The following is an 18,416-nucleotide window of genomic DNA, read 5'->3' on the forward strand; positions in this document are numbered from 1 at the left end:
CTTACAAAATATTTGCCCGAGATCGACAGCTCCATACAATGGTCCGTTGAAATGTTGGATAAACAAACTAGAAGAAATTTATTTTAATCTCAGCAGATATAAGGAAAGCTTCACTTTTGGTGCTCCCGCAACTGGTTAAAAAAAAAGCTACAATACTGGAGCTGGATCGAAAACACAGAGACAAGAGCAAAACTATGTAGCGCACTAGTACTTGGGAGTCGCAGAAAACGGCCTTGATGCACAACCAAAATACCTTCAAAGATGCCCATCACGTAGCCATCGTGATCAGTTTCTAAGATTATGTCTTAATGCTCAAAAAACTAAACAGATGTTGTAGTTAAGGCATGACAAAGAAACAAAAGACAACCTATGCAGACACTGCAAAACAGAAATGGAATCATCGAAGCACTTGATAACGGAATGTTTGGCCATCCCTAACCAGAGATCGCTCGTTCTTGGGTTTTCGGCTCCACAAAATGGAAATATGGAAGACTGGTGGACCCAGGTAATAGCAGGGCACAATATCAAACTAACCTGTGCAGTTGTGGACCACATGGACGCGACCCTTGTGTGACTAGATGAAACTGTAGCTAAATTGAAACGTGAAATCAGATTAGAAAAAATAAGAACTTCCACTGTTGAGACTATTGTTCTTGTTTATCGTTGATGGCTGTGTCCATGTTAAATGGTAGACCTAGTATCACATACTACCTAGATCTGTTCCTTTTCTTTTTCTCTTTTTTCTCACGAGAATACTGATTAAGGTGGAGTAATTGATAATACAGAAATTAACGAAGACTTTGTTTTAATTTTTGGGAAGAGTGTCTTGTAATAAAAGTTTGTATAAAGTAAATGTTACATTAAAAAAATAAGTAAAAGTACAGCCAGCTGGTGGCAAGTGCAAGGGTAAGTGCACGCATCAGGTGTAAAGTATCGCCTCCGTGTACGGTGATATATGATATGGCATTTATAACGCGCCTAAACACAAGTGTTTCAAGGCGCGACGAGGCAAGGGAGGGGGAACAGAGGGAAGACAGATACCGCGATCCTACTAGGCCAGGTGTCAATCAGATTGTGCAAGTGGATGGGAAGGGGGAGGGAGAAGGTGCGAGGGGAGGGGACAGTGCAGTACATGGGATAACAAAATAAATAACAATAAGTAAAAGTACAGCCAGCTGGTGGCAAGTGCAAGGGTAAGTGCAGGCATCAGGTGTCAAGTGCTGGTAGTGGGACTGTAGGGATATAGAAAACAGTGCCCAAGTGCGGGGGTTGCCAGGAAGGCAGTGCAGGTGTGAGACTGGTGGGAGAGGTGACCTGGGCGCCCGGGATCAAAGGGTGGCCAGGTAACCTTTGCAGTTTCTGTTTCAGTTTCAGCCAGGAAAATCAGCAGGGTAGAGGAGGAGAAAAGGCAGAAGCAAAGAGAAAGGTTTTGAGGTGATTCCGGAACCAGGGATGATTGTCCTTAAGGCAGGGAGGCTGTTCCAGAGGGAGACCCAAGCCGAAGAAGGAGATCTGCCACCAACTTGTTGCTTGGAGAAGCGACTGACCCTGAGGGAGTTGGAGGCGGATGAGGGAAGAGCTCGAAAAGGAAGATATTTAGGAAGAGAGAGTTCAAGGTATTGAGGCCCTAGGCCCCAGAAGGCATGTGGACAATGCAGAGGGTTTTGAACTTAATCCTCGCAGCGAGTGGGAGCCAGTGCAGAGATTTCAGTCCTGGAGTCATCTTTACTGCATTCATTTACTTACCTCCTGTATTGTTTAAGTCATTTCAATGCATTTTAAGAACCTACAGTGAATGCCTGCTTCTTCATCATAAATGTTTTTCAAACGTGACATTTATGCGCTGCTGGTGTCATTGGCGTCGATCAGCACTGGTGGCACTGTGTAAACGGATGGCTGAGGTCTGAGGACCGACGTCCGAAGATAGAACGGTGCGATCTTTGGACAGGATCTTGTCATGCCTAATTTCAGATAACCTACTGGCTCATCCGAGCGCGGTCGGATATGTTGGCTTGGTCGAGGCGCCAGGGTCTTGGCGGAGATGTCAAGCATCTTATGCCTGAAGACCTCCCATTCCACTGGAGTAGAGGACTGGGCTGGAAAAGGTAACTTCTGAGCCTGGTCCTACGGGCCTTTTCCTAGAGTGGTGGCTTCTCTTCTTCAAAGATTAGTGCCTTGAAGAACCGCCTGGAGATCTGGATCTTTTGCTGTGCTGCCTTTTGTCAATTCAGACAAGGTTCATGCCTGCCGACCTTGAATGTGTCAGTTTGTCAACTTTCTCCTTGTGGAGAAAGGTGGACAGCTTTGGCTCACGTTCTCGAAGTGACCTTCGGGTGCATCGATTGGCACTTTGCACACTCCTGCATGTTGTGAACTTCAAAGAGACTGCAAAGACCGATGCGGTGCAGGGGCAAAATGGGTATTTGCTGTCCGAAGTCCATGTAGAACTTTAATCCTGAGGACTTTGCTGGATTCGGCCTGTCATCAATCAAAAAAAAGTAGCGCAAGATTTGAGAAGAGCAGTGTTCTTAAAGCAAGCAGAGTGTGCAGAAAAAAGGAACTAGAGTCACTGGGCGTGACGTCTTTATAAATACTGGCCGCAACGTCATGTGCGGCGGGGCGGGGGAGCGCCCAGATGAGTCAGGCAGAGCTTCCGCACTGCACACCCTGGAGGTGGAAAAGTTCTTAAAGAGCAGCTTTGCTAGGAGATATATCGCAAAGATGAGGAATCTGTGGGGGGAAAGAATCAATTAGAATTTCTCTACCTCTGCTAGTGGGAGCTGCAGGTTGCTGCAATGCTAGGCCATAGACTTTGCTGTCATTTCTGAGGGCAGGAACCATAAATAGTCAGCTTTAGCGCTGAATAGATTATGCCCATCAAACAGCATATCCAGGAGTTTAGCTTTAACATCCTGGGCGTACCCCAAGGTCTACATACAGGAGTGCCTCCTCATAACCGTCCTGTTGCCATCACTCTTGACACAAAGACGGTCATGTCAAGCCCATACAGAAGCCTCTGGCAAAATGCCTCGTTGCCACCCTGGACCAGGTGCCCCAAAGCCCGCTCTCATCCCAATCTGGTAGATGTTCGGCCGCTCCCGAGATCTGCGACCAGAGACTAAACAAGAAATTGGCCAAGGCACAGGAGGCATTGACCGCCCTCAAAGCCAGACTGCCTGAAGCAATAATCATACTCCCTAGGCCCCCAGCCTCTTACACATACTGTCAGGAGGTACAGAGTTTCTAAACTACTAGAACAGTTAGTGTATTCCCAATTCTCTACCTTTGTTTCCAACTCTTCTCTTCTACCACGATTTCAGTCAGGTTTTTGTCCTTGCTATTCCACTGAAATTGCTTGTATTTCTGTTTTGAACTTGTTACTTACCAAACGCTATTCTAAGCACTCCTCTCTTTTTATTCTGTTGGATCTTTCTGGCTCTGTCTCTCTTGGTTTCAGTCATACCTGTCCCAAATAACTTTTTCTGTTTCTTGGGCAAGTACAACTTCAGACACCTTGTCTCGTTCACGGTGTTCCTCAAGCGTCTGTTCTAGACCCTTTTCTTGTTTAGCTTTACGCTTCTTCTCTTGCTGCAGTCATTTCTTCATTTGGCCTATCACATAATTTGTATGCAAATGATGCTCCGCTCTGTCTTTCTCTTCCTTCTTTTCTGACATTCACCTCAAACTTTCCGCTTGCTTAGTTGCTATTAAATCTTGGATGTCGAATCAATATCTCACGCTCAATACTGAGGTTCTCTTCTTTCCTGCGAACACTCTTCCATCTCCCACTGTTCCTTCGTTTGTTTCGTTTCCCCCATCCCAGCTCCCCATTTCTCTTACTGCCCGTAATCTGGGGCTTCACTTTGACTCTGCCTTATCGTTTTCTGATCACACCTCGCTGTCTTTGCGCGCCTGTCGCTTTCACCTATATTCGTAAGGAATGTCCCTTTCTGACCTTTCACGCTACAAAACTGTTGATTTCTTCTCTCATTTTTTACTCAGCTTTTTTATTGTTCTACTGCTCTTTTTGGTCTCCCACTTACTCGTTTGGCCCCTTTAAGATCTGTCTTCAATGCTTCCATCCTTCTTCTTTGTCTTCTTTCTTTTCGTGACTCCATTTCTTCTTCACTCTACTCTTGGTTGGCTATTTTTTCATTCTCAGCTTAAATTCAACTTTCTATGTCTTGTTTTAAGTCACTTCATGGTCTTGCACCTATCGTTCTTTTCTTGTTTCTTTCTATACCCCCTCTCAATCTCTTCGCTGTACTTCTCATTTTCTTCCCATGGCTTCCTCCCTGTGTCCAGTCTTGCTTTCGGTTATTTGCCCTCTTAGCTCCCCTACACTGGAATGCTCTTCCATGTTCGCTTCGCTCTAATTCTCTCTATTCTTTTTTTCTTAAGTCGTTGAAGTCCTATCTTCTCCATCATGGTTAATGTGACAGATTGCTTTTATTTTTATGGTACTCATTTTTATTGTACCATCTTGACTCTCTGTACAGCGCCTTGGCTTAAGGCGCTATATAAAAAAACAAATAAAATACAAATACAAAATTGAGAGGGAAAAGTGGATGTTTTTAGGCTTGTTATGGCAGCCTGAACCACCAAACCTCTGGCTTGAGTGGACAGAAAGGCTGGGTCCGAAGGTGTCAGTCTATGTTTCTTAGCCAGATCAAAAACAGACGCAGAAGCAACCTTCTCCCAGACATCCAACTCTGGGGCCTTCACTGCCGGGTTTGAAAGGCAGTAGTCTCCCAATGAGAGCCTTCATCCAAAATATCCATCACTTCGAACTGAATCCTTAGTCAGGTGGGGATGCTAACCCCAGAGTCTACGATACCTTGGCCATTAGGTGCTGTTAGGAAGCCTGCGGTTTTTCTGGAGACAGTGTTTGCAACATGTCCATCTCCAGTGAGGAGATGTCTCCTCACACAGTGAGGAGTGTCCAGCCCACTGGCTCCTGCAAGTTGGAGGCAAGGTCCAAAAGCTGCTGACCTTCCCCATAGAACTCCTCAGGAAAATCTGTCATTGTGCTAGGGCATAGAGGTTCTCGCCTACAAGCGAGAGGATCTCCCTCTTCGTCAAAAATGTCTCCCATCCATGTCATGAATGCTCACAAAGGGAGTGGAGCGTACTCCCAATGACCTTTGCCATTGGTGGCTCCAATTGAGTCTATAGATGAAGGAGTTGGCACTAGTCCTTCATCATCAGTTGCTTGGTGCCATGATGGGTTGTCAGCTAAGGGAGACAGGGCCAAGCCTGAAGGCGTGTGGCTGCGGTCCCACTCAGTGTCCCTGCAGGATTGTCCAAGCACGGTGTGCACTGATGGCGCTGAGGCCAAAACCGTTTAGCGGCAGGGCCTTGGTAAAGATGACTAGAATTTCTCCAGGGTAGCAAACTAGGTTGGAAACAGTACCTGCGGCACCCTCTCCTCCAAGGAGTCCCTGGAGCTGTGGCTTCTCTTTGAAAAAGAAGTATGGTGTCAAGAGGAGCTGCTAGGTGAACAGGACCTCTTGCAGTGGTGGTGTTTCTCATTTTTCCAGGTAGGGGGCTTGTCTTCAGTCCTCTGTTACACACCGGGGGACCTCAACGTGTCCTTGTGATGTATTTTACCTTGTGGAAAAAGGGTAAATAATTTAGTGGCATGCTCCCGAAGGACCTGTGGGTGCATGGACTGGCACAACCCATAGTCCTGGGTGTCGTACTCATCCGCCAAACAGTAAAGCCATATCCTGCGGGGGTGAGAGAGACATCTGATGCCCACGGTCTGCGCAGGCCTTGATGCCTGCTGCTTAGCAAGATTCAGCATGCAAATGTATATATTTAAACATTTATACAAGCGTGCGCAGCCTATGGGCATCCGGGTGCTAGTTGCAGATGACCAAAACAGTTACAGTGGAAAAGGAGGGGACAGGGCAAAGAGGGGGTGGGAGGAAGTTAATTGAAAAGGTAGGTTTTGAGCTTTTTTGTAAGACGTTGTATGAAGGTTCCCTTCGCAGGAGCGTGGGGGGGGAGGAGTCATTCCAGAAGATAGCTGCGCAGACGGGTTAGCTGGATCCACCAGACCTTATGCGATTTAATATGAGGGTGATGAGGTGGTGCTTGTGGGCTGTTCTTAAGGGCCTTGCTGGGTGTGTTTCTTAATTTTCTGGGTGAGGTAGAAAGGTGTGTCGTTCGAAAGGCAGTGGCAGGAGATGGACAGGATCTTGAACTTGATTATGTGGGCAGACCTTCTGGCTACTGAAATATGGTTGTGCTTGCCAAGGCCAAGTGCAGCCTGGAGGGCATTGTTCTGTATTACTTGTAGCTTTTTCATGTTTTTTTCGCAAGTGCCGCAGAGTAGTGAGTTACAATAGTCTAGTTTTGAGCTGATTAGGGCTCGGGCTACTTCGAGACGATTCTTGGCAGACAGGAAAGGTTTACTGGCATTGATAAGCTTGGGGGCGCAACCTGATGAGGAAGCAATGTGGTTCACCAGTCAAGTGATACTATATGCACAAGATGTTTTTACTGAGGTGAGGATGGAGAGACTTGGAAGCTTGGCTTAGTTTGGCCGGGGAGCTGAAGAGGAGAAGCACTGTTTTTTCATCGTTAAGACAGAGGATGTGTGTGGCCATCCACTATTGGATAGCTTCATCGATTGTGTTCACTCAGAGTTTTCGGAGGGTGGTCGCTGTGTAGAGGGATGAGAAGTGCGTGTCGTCAGCATAGTTAGTATATGAGATGCCTAGCGTGTTAAGATGGTCGAACAGTGGATTGGTGTACACACTGTACAGAGTGGGTGAGACACAGGAGCAGTCAGGTACTCTGCAAGAAATAGGCGGAGGTCCAGTGACAGCATCACCCACGTAGACTTGGGAGGTTTCTGTCAGTCAAGAAAGAGGCAACCCATTTGGCAGCATTTAGTGAAAAGTGTGCGGAGGACATAGAAACTTTTACGATGAAGCAGTGTTCCTGAAGTGAGCAGTGTGTGTGAAAAAAGGGGCGGAGATCATTGAGCATGGTGTTTCAATATGCTGGCTCAAACATGATATGCGGCGCTGGGCACGTAGGGGCAGTGAGCGAATTTGAAGCAGAGATTTGTAGCCCCCTTGTGGTGGAAAAGTTTCCAAAGAGCAGCTGTGCTGAAGATAGGATATCACAGATGAGGAAGAAGGAATCCATTAGAACTATCTCTACTATACTCCCACTAGGTCTGCCATTTTGCCATGAAGTGGTTGCAAGAAAGAGCTTCAAAACATCCAATGAATAAGTAAATCATATAATTTGAATGAAAAAAGACACTTCTAAAAGCGCACTGCGCATGCAGGATAGAAAGGATTTGCACCAACACGAATACAGACGTGGAATGGTTATTATTGCTGTACCTAAAACTTGAAGTAAGTCACGTGTCAGTGCTTCAAATGCCGGGAAAAATTCATCATGTTCTTCCAGCTTTCTGATTATGCTAAGAAAAAAAAGAACACACATTTTTTGGCATATGTTTTCTTGTAGTGCAAACAACGAAAGCATTAGACAAATTAAATAATCAATTATGCGATGAGTGGCAAAAGTGCTAGCAATATCTGTCTATAATGGCCCCAAATCCACCCAATCTCAATACATTGTCTACTGTAGAATTCCAACGCGCGTACAAATAAACCATTTATTTAAAAATTCTAACCTCCTTTTGAGAGCAATTTGATAATTAATTGGATGTGCTATATAAGTTTACTTTTACAACTATGTGTAATACACATGAGATAAGGTTCACAGAAAAGGTTTCAGTAAAAATTAGCAAAAACTCCCTCTCTACAACCGAATTATGAAATCGCATCAAGAGTGCATAAAGTGTGAGAGGCGGGCAACATCATTTTTGTTTTGTCTCCCGGGTATGGGGTGCCGCAGCTAAAACCGGCCCTGGTTGAGGATATCATGCATGCCAACATTTTAGACCACCGGGGAGGGAGATTTGTAAAAAAATAAAATAAAAAAATAAAATCGGGAGAACTGAATCCTCCCATTGAATTGCATTAGGGATAGAATTATTTTAGGAGGGAGAAAGTAACAAAAAAAAGCAATTTTTTTAATAGAAAAAATGGGATTATACTGCCTAACTCGGGAGGTTTGGCATGTATGGGATATTTTTACAGGATATGCTTGCTTGTGCCCCCTATTGTTATTAAATGCGCTACGCACTTTCTCCCACCAGGCCAGCTCGGGGAGACTCAGCCGAGCCGGAGTGGCGGGGGGCTAATGGCACCCCGGGTGGTCGCCAGGGCGGTGCTACTCTAAGGCCGGCCCTTTACTCCAGGGAAGGCAAAAGGGAACGGATGACGCGACATCTGTGAGCGCGAACTGTCAGGAAAACAAAGACGTCGGGCGCTGTCAGAGAGCTAGAGCGTAAGAGAGACACTCGCGGAAGGATGAGGGCGGCCGAGACCGCACATCCTGCCCACACAGCTCCCAGACTGGAGGCACACAGCATACTTGCCAACATTCTGTGGCCAAAAAGATGTAGGATTTTTCAAGTTTCAAAAATAATACTTCACATAATTACATCAGACAGAGGAAAATACAAAACATACATTGTTGGCACCACTGGAGCATTTTAAAATACACAACCCATCAATCTGACAGCACAACATGGAAAGATATTCAAATGCTTAAAAATGTATAATTCTGAATGGTAAATTAACTCCGAATTCAATTACCCATCTTCACAGAAGGTAATTACAGAGAGCTGGTAGGCAACGTTTGCCACTGCTCTGTAGCAACAGCCTGGGCAATACATATGCATTCATGCAGTGCAAGATGGATAACTGAACAACATGGAGATCAGGGCTCGAGTCGAGGGTACACGCGGGGGGACGGAGTCCCCCCCACTTTATTCAGAGGCCCAGCTAAAAGAGAAACATGATGTCCCCTTTGAATTTATAAAGATCTCAGGGATCAAACCGCAGTCGTCAGGTTTGTAGGGCCGACACTTCATCACTGCACTATATAACCTGATCAAAAATAAACAACTAAAGGTGAAATATCCCATTTCGGAACTGCAAGCCCGAGGGAAAACATTTGTATTGGTTCTTGGAGTTTAAAACATGCACACATTTTAACGTTTTCAAAATCACTATTAGGAGAAAATATCCTGTCTTGGTTTTGTGTGTGTGTTGATTTTATGAAAGGCCAATGCCATTCGTCCTGTTCAATTTGGGTGGTTATGTTAAATGTTAAAGGTATTTGTACCGCGCACCGTCATCAACGGAATTGGTCCCCGGGCGCTCAGGCGGATCTGTAAACGATAAAGGTGGGATGGGTTAGTAGGGTGAAGAAGGGAGTAGGATAGTGACTGGAGTGGTTTTCTGTTGGCAGCTTCAACTCGGTATAGACCGGGTGCTGAGCTTTGGTGCAGGTATCGGAGTCAGTCCGCATGTGCTGTTGTTCCGGATTATGTGTTGTTGCAGTGTTGAGTGCGTGCGGCTTGTTGTGCGAGAGATTGTTGTGTGAGTTTTTTGAGTGAGATAAGTATGCAGAGTTTGAGCTTATATTGGTTAGTGAGTTACCTGACCTTTGCCATGCTAACATTCACAGTTCTGTCTGAGTGTGGCATTTGCCGGCCCTCACATTCCCATCCAGACTCGGCGCAGGCCAACGCTCAGGACTCCATCCAGGTGTGGTCATGCCAACACTCATACTCCCACCCAGATGTGGCGCAGGCTAGTGTCTGGAGACCCGTCCAAGTGTGGGCATGCTAACATTCACAACTCCATCTGAGCGCCACGCAGGCTGGTATTCACAACTCTAGGTGTGGCCCATGTTAGCATTCACGTTTTTCTAGGTGCGGGCATGTTGTCCTTCAATCGATCCTATCCAGATGCGACGCAGGCCAGCGTCTATCTAGATGCATCTGCCGGTCTGGATATGTTCGTCCGGTACGTGCGAGTCGGAGAGTCAATTGGTATGTGGTCAGTCTCTGCAGCCTTCCTTTGTGGATATTTTCCATGATGTCGTATGCTCTGTCGTTTAATGACATGTGCATATTTCACCTTTATGTGCTAATTTCTGACAACGACACATCCGATTGCGTATGTTGATGAGTCCCCCCACTTAAATTTTTAGGACTTGACGCCTGATGGAGATTGATACCCTCCTCAGTCTGATATGCAGATGGTGGTACGCTCTGCCACCTGCCTTCGCTGGTGGTTCACCTAAGGCATGTCCCGGCCAGAGTGCAGGGCACAGGCATGTAGGTGTCAGGTCACTGGATTGGTCTGAGCCCATCACTCAAAGTAATCACTTACACACCCACCGTACAGACAGTACTAATGTGTAGCATGCTTTTTCCCGGGCTGGTCTCAAGCACCTGCCTTAGAGTAACATAAATGACCTGCCCCTGTAAAAAGCAGTAGGACCTGCCACCCAAATCTTTAGGCAGTAGGACTGCTTAAAAAGCAGTAGCCTACTGCCTAAATAAGTAGGGTAGGCATGTATGACACAGCTCCCCCATCTGGAAATGCACGAGCCGCCCGCGCAGCAGATAAATCCTAATTGGTGCAAAGCATCGAACTTCAGCGTGGGTAGGGCCCTCCAATATTGGGACTAAACAGCAGATGCTGACCTACGGCGGCAGGAGAAACCCGCTGTCTGAACTAGAAACACAAGGCATGTGCAGTCCCAGCAACACGGGTCGCGGAAGGCAGGGCTTGCATAGAGACAGTTAAAGCTGAAGGGCTAAGCGGAGCATACAGGGGAAAAGGGGCTTGGTGCGGGGGCAAGCAAAGGGAGTAAACATGACCAGAGGTGCTGGAGGGTATGGGCAAACCAAGAAAACAATTGAAAATGGATCACTACACCAAATCAGGTGCCCCACCATAAGCCTGGAAGTGTCATAGTGCGGGGAACTGTAAAGAGCAGGTAGGTCTGGGTAATAGAAGAGCACCCCCAACCAGACATGGCATGCTCTCAACTCACACGCTTTTGGCGGGTGTCACCCGCCACTTAGGCAGCGCTCTCACCCGGCAAGCTTCCCACATGCACATAGGATTCAATGGGCGCTGGCATTTCACCCGCCGAATACAAAATCGTTTGTTTTCAGCCGCCCAGGGCCAATGGTAGGTTGAGAGCTATGGGCATGCATATGTAATAAACCCAGAAACGAGCTAAGGTGGGAAAACATAGGCCGTAAGCTTTATTGTACCAACAACAAAGACGCTGAATAAACAGCAAATACCAATAAAACATAAGATATGCTTTTGGCATGATAGGATCAGGTAAAGGCTGATCCATGCCACTGTCTTTGAAGCTTACGACAGTTGTGACAGCATTGAGCTGTGAAGTCCATTTCCTGCTAACGTAGTATACTGTCCCTGCGATTTAGCCGTTCACTGGCCATTTTGGGCGGGCCAGGTGGGTTTTCTGCAGTTCTTGCGTTCTTCCTTCTGCTGCTTCGCCTAGGTACTTCTGCCCTCACTTCTTATGGGCAACAATGAGCCTGAGGGCAGAGAGGCACCTTGTGTGCTAATCATGAGACCTGTGGACCCAACCAGTGCAGTTGGCAGTCGTCCTTTGATCTCTTTGTTATGGGAACATGGGTGTCCCTGTTAGGTGTTACCAGCCATGCCCATTCCTTTCTCGTCCGGTCACCTTACTGCACGCATTGGTGGCAAGGAAATGGGCCCTTTGTGATCGGGATAATATCACGAAGCTACAAAGGGAAAGTCTCTCACTTAAAACCGAGTCTGAAAAAAGTGATGGCCAGGAATGACGATCAGCAAACCTAGGAACCAGTGTGCCTCTTCTAATCCTCTCCCTCTGCCTTGGACTACTCGTCCCAGCCCGTGTACCAAATAGGTACTGAGTACTTTCAACAACCTTAGAATGAAATATGTTAATGAATACACATTTTATTAAATAGATTCACAATAATTCAAACAGACAATCTTAAAAAGCAGTGTACAATAATCTTAAAATATACACAGTGTCTTTCATCAAAATAAGCAGTTATAAAACAATTGATACATTGAAGGCCGATCACGTCATAACATACACATACTGGGGAGACAATAGACAGGATGGAGACCTTCATAGAACACTTGCTGCTGGAAGTCCCTGGTAAACCTCCATCATCTCAACTATTAATGGCCTTCAGGGTGCACCACTGCTTGGCTACTAAACCCCCACCCAGAGCCCCAGAGAGGCCAATACAGCTCGCATATTTAACTACAATAATACAGATTTTTCCAGACTTCAGCCCACAGGTGCAGGAGCTGAGGAAGACGTAAAAGAAACCAAAAATATTCTACGCAGACAAGGAGTGCGCTACCCTAGGCTCTATCCTGCAAAAATAAAAGTCATGCATAAGGGCAAATCCCAGTTTTTTTTATGGATGCGTGGGCTGCCGAGATATATGCCATAGAGATTGCTGAAGCATCCCGAACCTCTCAACCCTCTCCACTTTGACAGCCTGCAACCTGAGGGTCTTACTACAACACGGATACCTCCGGGTCTGCGCGCGATCTACACATTCAATCAATAAATAAAATAAAACACGTGTTGTCGGCAGCCAATTCTAGAATCACCGTTGGTCGAACTCATAATACTTAACAATGCACTGGAGGTTGGGGAAGTAATGCGTCCGAGTCCCGGCTTACAGCAAAGGGCGCGGCTGCGGACCACCCGGCCACCCCGAACAGTTACATCAAGTTGCGGGGAGGGTGGGATAAGGTCAGCAAGTTACGGTTTCTGGCATGGGAATATTAAGAGGGCTGTTATATGTTAATGCACAGTATGGGCTTCAGAAGCGGGTAGGTAAAGGCCCATGCAGGGCACATGTGAATGCTAGCTAAACAATGACGGACACACAGGTAGGGTAGGCAGACATAGTGCACAACAGTACAACTGTGATGATTTGCAATATTAGGGGGATGAAATAATACAGTAGGCACAAAGGCATCCGGCGAAGGTGCTGATGCTTCAAGAGACATCTAGGACCAGAGGACTTGCAGCTCAAGGGGTGGGGGAGGGGGGTAGCATAGGTACAGAGCTGCCCCCTCCACGAACTCGAGAGTAGCCACCATTTTACACAAGTCACTACAATGCAAGCTGCACGACAGGATAAGCAACTCAGAGGGCAGCTTACTCATTTTGTGGGGGGACTAGATTGGTTAAGAGTGGTCTTAATTTACATATACGCACCCAATATAGGTGAGACCTTGATTCTTCCATCTGTGTGCGAGGCAACTACCCAAATTTATGTGTTACGAAGTAATAAGGGTTGGCGATTTCAACTTCGCACTGACACTTGACCTAGATAGATCGAAATCCACACAATGGAATATACCCAAGTCAGTGAAGGTATGGAGCCAGAGAGCAGAGTATCATACATAACGTGTTAGATGCATGGAGGCGCAGAAACTCCACACTGAGGGAGTACACCTATTAATTATTAAGTGTGCACGACTCGGCATCACGCATAGATTACATTATGGATACCCCAGAGATACTAAGAAACACCACAGAGTGCAGAACTCTTCCTAGAACCTGGTCTGACCACACCCCCATTCTCCTAATACATGAAAGGCCCAAACACATCTCTAGAACCCCCAGATGGAGATTTAAAAACTATGCAGTTAGTGACCCCGTCTGAAGAGCCAGAGGACCCCCTCAAGTGTAATGCGCCCCAAGGGCTATTGGCACCTCCTTACCTGCCCCTCTCATTGACACTTAGAAATACATAACACTTTCAAGAGCAAAATGGTTCGTTTGGCAACTGCTTTCCATAACCTGGCCTGAGCAAACAAAATAAAGAACTGGTGACCTTGATGCAAGGTAATCGCTGTTAGGTAAGATTTTCATATTAATGGTAAATCTTCCTGACCGGTGTGAACCCCAGAACTTTTTGCTTTACTGGTGGATTATTTTTCCTTATACCTCAGTGAGTCACAACTTTTTTCCACACAGAGGGCCTCATTACGACCCAGGCGCTAATAGTTTAACGGCGCTGTAAAAGGCTGCGTCGTCGTTAACCTATTAGCGCCTAATTACGAGGTCCCTTTGCGGGACCCGACCTTAACGGCTGGTGTAGACCAGCCGTTAAAGTAGGGACCCGCAAAGGGACCTTGGTGCTAATTGTGGCACCGTACTTAGCGCCTTGACCATTCCCATTGAGCCCTATGGGGCAAAAATGGGAATGGGGAAGGGCCATGGAGGAAGGGGGAATTACCACCCCGCCAACCTTGTAATGGGGTGGTAATTCCCCCTTTCTCCATGGCGGAGTCGGTAACTTACCGGCATGGACCATGATGCTAATAGCACCATGGTCTTCAGCCAGGGTCGTAATGAGGCCCAGAGTCTTTTACTCTTTTTATGGGTGTCATTTTTAAGACTCTCCATAGTGTCATTTTAATGTTATCCTCTAACAACTTTAGGTAATACCTTTTTCAAGGGTTGCCCTAGGGGCTTCCCTTTAACTTTCTCTGGCTAACCTTGTGTGAACTTCAGTTCCCCAAAGTAGAAAGGATCTTAGGATCCTTTTACATTTTCTTAGATAAGACCAGCACCCCCCCCCCCTCTCCCCCCCTCACCCTATGTGGAGTGCTGGGGAGATACTATGTAGCCCCATTCTCATTTTAAATGTGACATTTATGTTACCAGGACAAACTCACCTTTAATGGCTGGTGGCAGCGAACCTTTTTACTAATTCGGTGCACCTTTACCGCAGGCTGTTTTCACAGCTGCAGTAAAGGCACCCAAAGGTGCCCATTTTACCAAAACGGCACAGTCTTCTTTTTTTGCCATTTTAGTGTTCCTGGCAGTGCTGGACTGGCCTACAGGGAACTCTGGAGATTTCCCAGTGGGCCTCTGCACCATGGGCCTGTTTTGTGTATGTACCCTGGTTTGTGGATCCTCGTACCTTCTCTCCCATATAGCCTGTCACCCTCCTATCTCTGCCCCGAAGCCCCTTAAAAAATGTCTTGTTAGAATGCTCCCAAACCCAAGTTAGAGGGGCTGGACTTCCTTGCACTATGTAATATGGGGCCACTTTGGAAAATATTTCCAGGGCCACTTTTGGTTTCCAGTACACATCTGGTTCCTGGTCCTTTCTTGTTCCTTCCCCCGACCGCCAGAGCGGGAAATTCTTTTGTGTGATTTTTATCTTCTGCGGGAGTCCTCTGGAGCAGCGCTTGGACTTCCAGCCTGAGAATCCAGTTCAAACTGGGCGACTGGCTGTCCTGAAAGGACTGCCAATCCTCCAAGTTTTAATGTTGCAAGTCTGTTTGATTGGCTGGGTTCCTGCATAAAAGTCAGATCCTGGAAGCGGAAGAGGTAGTCGAACACTAGAACCAAAACCGAAGAGGAAGATGAGAAGGCGGCAGAAACGATTTTCAGCAACCAGAGAGCCTGGTGTGTAACCGGAGCTGCTGCAGCCTTTCCTTCCAATCGGCCTGGGAACTCCGAAAACGATGACCAGACCCAGAGACTGGTGAGACCCACTAGACTCAAGACAACCTGCATTTTCTAGCCATCCCACGACAGGCTGCAACCTTGCTGGGCTGCAATGCCCCAATACCCTGGGACCTCAAGCCATCCGGTGGTGCACAGTCTTCCGAATTCCGAATTTCATGGAAACTTTGTGGGCACCCTTGTGGATCTCCAGAGACATGATTCCAGTGCTGGAGGTCCCCTAACAAGAGTGCTGGAGCAGATTAGAGATGCAAATCCAATCAGCAATATTGTGTATTCTTCTGGCTCCTGAAGCAGCGCCAAATCCACAAAACTGCCTCAAGCCGTGAAGAAACCCTTGCCTGAAGCCTTCTGTGTCGATCTCTGCTGAAAAAGCCCATCCAGGGTCCTGTCTTCTGTCCTCATGACACGGAATGCAGCGCCTGGGTTTTTGGCTACACATCCTGAAGTCTCTCCTACGGCACCCTCTTCTTCTGTGCTGATCAACCCACGTGAACAATGTCTTGTTTAGAGTCTTCCCTGTGGTCCCTGCTGCAAATGTCCTTCCAGAGTCTTGCTTTCCAATCTGGATGATAAAGGAATCCGATGACTAGGTTTTTGGCTGCAGATCCTGAAGTCTTCTTGCTGGATCTCTTCTTCCATGATAAGGTACTGTGTTGGCTTTAATTACCTAAGCCTGTGTGATTCATGTGTATCCTTGGGGTATGATTGGGAGGCCACTCATCCAGTTTACCCAGGCCCGCTGCTGGAATCCTCCTAGGGTGTCTTCTCTAAAGTCCCTGGACCCTCAACTAACTTTGAAAGTGAACTTTCTTGTTTGCCCAGTCTTCCTCAGGAATTCTGACTTTGCCTGCAACTGAGCCCTATCACACCCTGCCTACTCTTGGCTCTTAGACCACTAGGGTCCCTCTTCTGACTCTGTGAGAACTCATATACTAGAATTGGGAAGGGCTGGATAATTTAAGGTGTCTGCCTTGAAAAGAGAACAAGTGTGAACAAGTATATTTAACAGTAACAAGGCTAGTTGGTACCTGTAACTCAGAGTGAACAGTTACAAATGTTATTACTTACCTTAGGTATGTTCTGCCATTCTTACAAGTATATTTAAGTTATTACTTACCTTAGATATGTTCTGGCATTTCTGAAACGTATATATAGGTTCTACCTACCTGGAACAGCTGTGTGCCATTCTGAATAAGTGTATTCAAAATCTTACTTTCTTTAGAAACTTTCGCCATTCTAAAAGAAAGTACATTGTAGGTTAAGTTACTCACCTGTGAATTGGGTCCCCCTCTTCCCAAAAGTAATGCTGTTGGTTTCACCCGACTGTCCCGGTTAGGATATAAATGTTAAGAGTGTCCCCAATTGGGTCTTGTTCCCCCCAACTTGCTGTTAGCCTGTCCAGAATAAGTCTACCTTATACTGAACCTTAAATTACTGATAGCTTCTTTTAAAAGTATATAGGTTTTACCTGCCTAGAATAGCTGTGTGCCATTCTTGAAAAAGTGTTCTTTAGGTGTAGCATACCTTGGTCTGCCTTGAGCCCTCCGAAAATAGTGTAACGCGTTCTTACTGGTCTTAGTCTGTGTTCACCGAGCTGAAAAGTATAATTTTATATTACACCATAAGGTCCAACTCTCCTAGAATAACTGTTTTCCTGAATCAGAGTTATAGGTTTTCACTGTTCCTAGAATAAGTGCTCCACTATTCTGCAAAGCATATTGTCCAGTTGACTTACTTGGTGATTTCTTGCTAAGCGTCACGGTACAACTGATAGGGTCTAATACCCTTGTATTACAGTAAGTGTTCTAAAATTAAGAATTGGTTTTGACTTCCCTAGAACTCCCGTTAGGTGTTCTAAATAAGGTTATATGCTTTGGTCTGTGTACCTGCAAGCATAGTGGTGTGTTTTTATATATGTGCTTATGACTATGATCAGTGCTAACCCCAAGACATAACTCTGGACTTCCCTCACTCCTAAGATAAGCCGGGCTGCTCTGTCTACGCTACCATTAACTCATGTGGTACAGCCTTAAACAAGAGTGGAGGCTTGTACTGTCTCAGTTGAAAGGTTTTAATAAGCCCTTCGGTGGACTTCAGAAAAACTGTTCTAACAGTCGCGTTTGCCACAAAGTTCAAGGCCCTCTTGCGAGTCAACCTGTGTCAACATTCCTCCGCCTAAGAATGGTGAAGAAACGGACAGTCTGGCAACTGAATCTTCTGATTAATGTGAGATTCAGACATGACGTTTGGCAAAAAATTATATGTCACTGTAGTAAATAATTAGTCCCCTTTTCTCCATACTGCATGGGCGTCCCTTCCTAGGGACGGGAGACTGAACCTTTTTCACCAGAAAAACCTTCTTCCCCTTTAAATTTAGAGGCTTGCTGGGGTGCGGCCCTGGGAGCATGTGCTACCCTGATGCCGCCCACCGGCGCCACTCCTTAGTCTCCATTGACGTGCCGACAATATTTAACATTGCCTAATGCCACCAGTATTATTAGGGGGGAGGATGGTGGGACGTATGGAGGAAAGGGGACTAAGGACTAAAAGAACTTTAGTCACTACTGTGAGTAACTTATAATTACTCTTAAGTCCCACGCCCTTTCCTCCATAATGCATCGACGATTACAACTGAGTAGACCCAGGGTGGAGAAGAGACCCTCCTTAAGCAAATAAGTTCCTCAGAACCGCCTGTCCGAAGGCTGCATCTGACCTACAGCTAGTGTCCAAACAGTAATGCTTACAGAAAGCTGAAGGGGTGGCCCAGGTGGCCACCCTGCTTATGACTTGCCACAGGACCTGCCGCTGGAAGGCGATGGCCATGGCTTTGGCCCTGACCGCGTTAACGTGCATGTTAGTTGGCAGCAGCTTGTGCTGCCCCTAGTAGGCCTCCTTGATGGCCGAAACCATCCATCAAGCAATAGAAGCCTTCGATGCTTGATAGCCCGGCCTGGATCCCCCGAAGGTGACAAAAA

At 46.5% G+C, this 18,416-nt stretch overlaps 1 protein-coding gene across 1 annotated transcript in view; it reads right to left on the reverse strand.

Annotated features, from left to right (window-relative positions):
* The window catches only part of CEP70 (centrosomal protein 70), a 1,232,997-nt gene that overhangs the window by 47,935 nt on the left and 1,166,646 nt on the right, over positions 1 to 18,416 (reverse strand). The window contains exon 17 of the mRNA XM_069616613.1: positions 7,365 to 7,444. Within this exon, the coding sequence (XP_069472714.1) occupies positions 7,365 to 7,444 (80 nt within the window). The remainder of the gene's footprint in view (positions 1 to 7,364; positions 7,445 to 18,416) is intronic.

Source organism: Ambystoma mexicanum, chromosome 9 (genome assembly GCF_040938575.1).
Source record: "Ambystoma mexicanum isolate Mex_15411 chromosome 9, UKY_AmexF1_1, whole genome shotgun sequence".
Lineage (NCBI taxonomy): Eukaryota > Metazoa > Chordata > Amphibia > Caudata > Ambystomatidae > Ambystoma > Ambystoma mexicanum.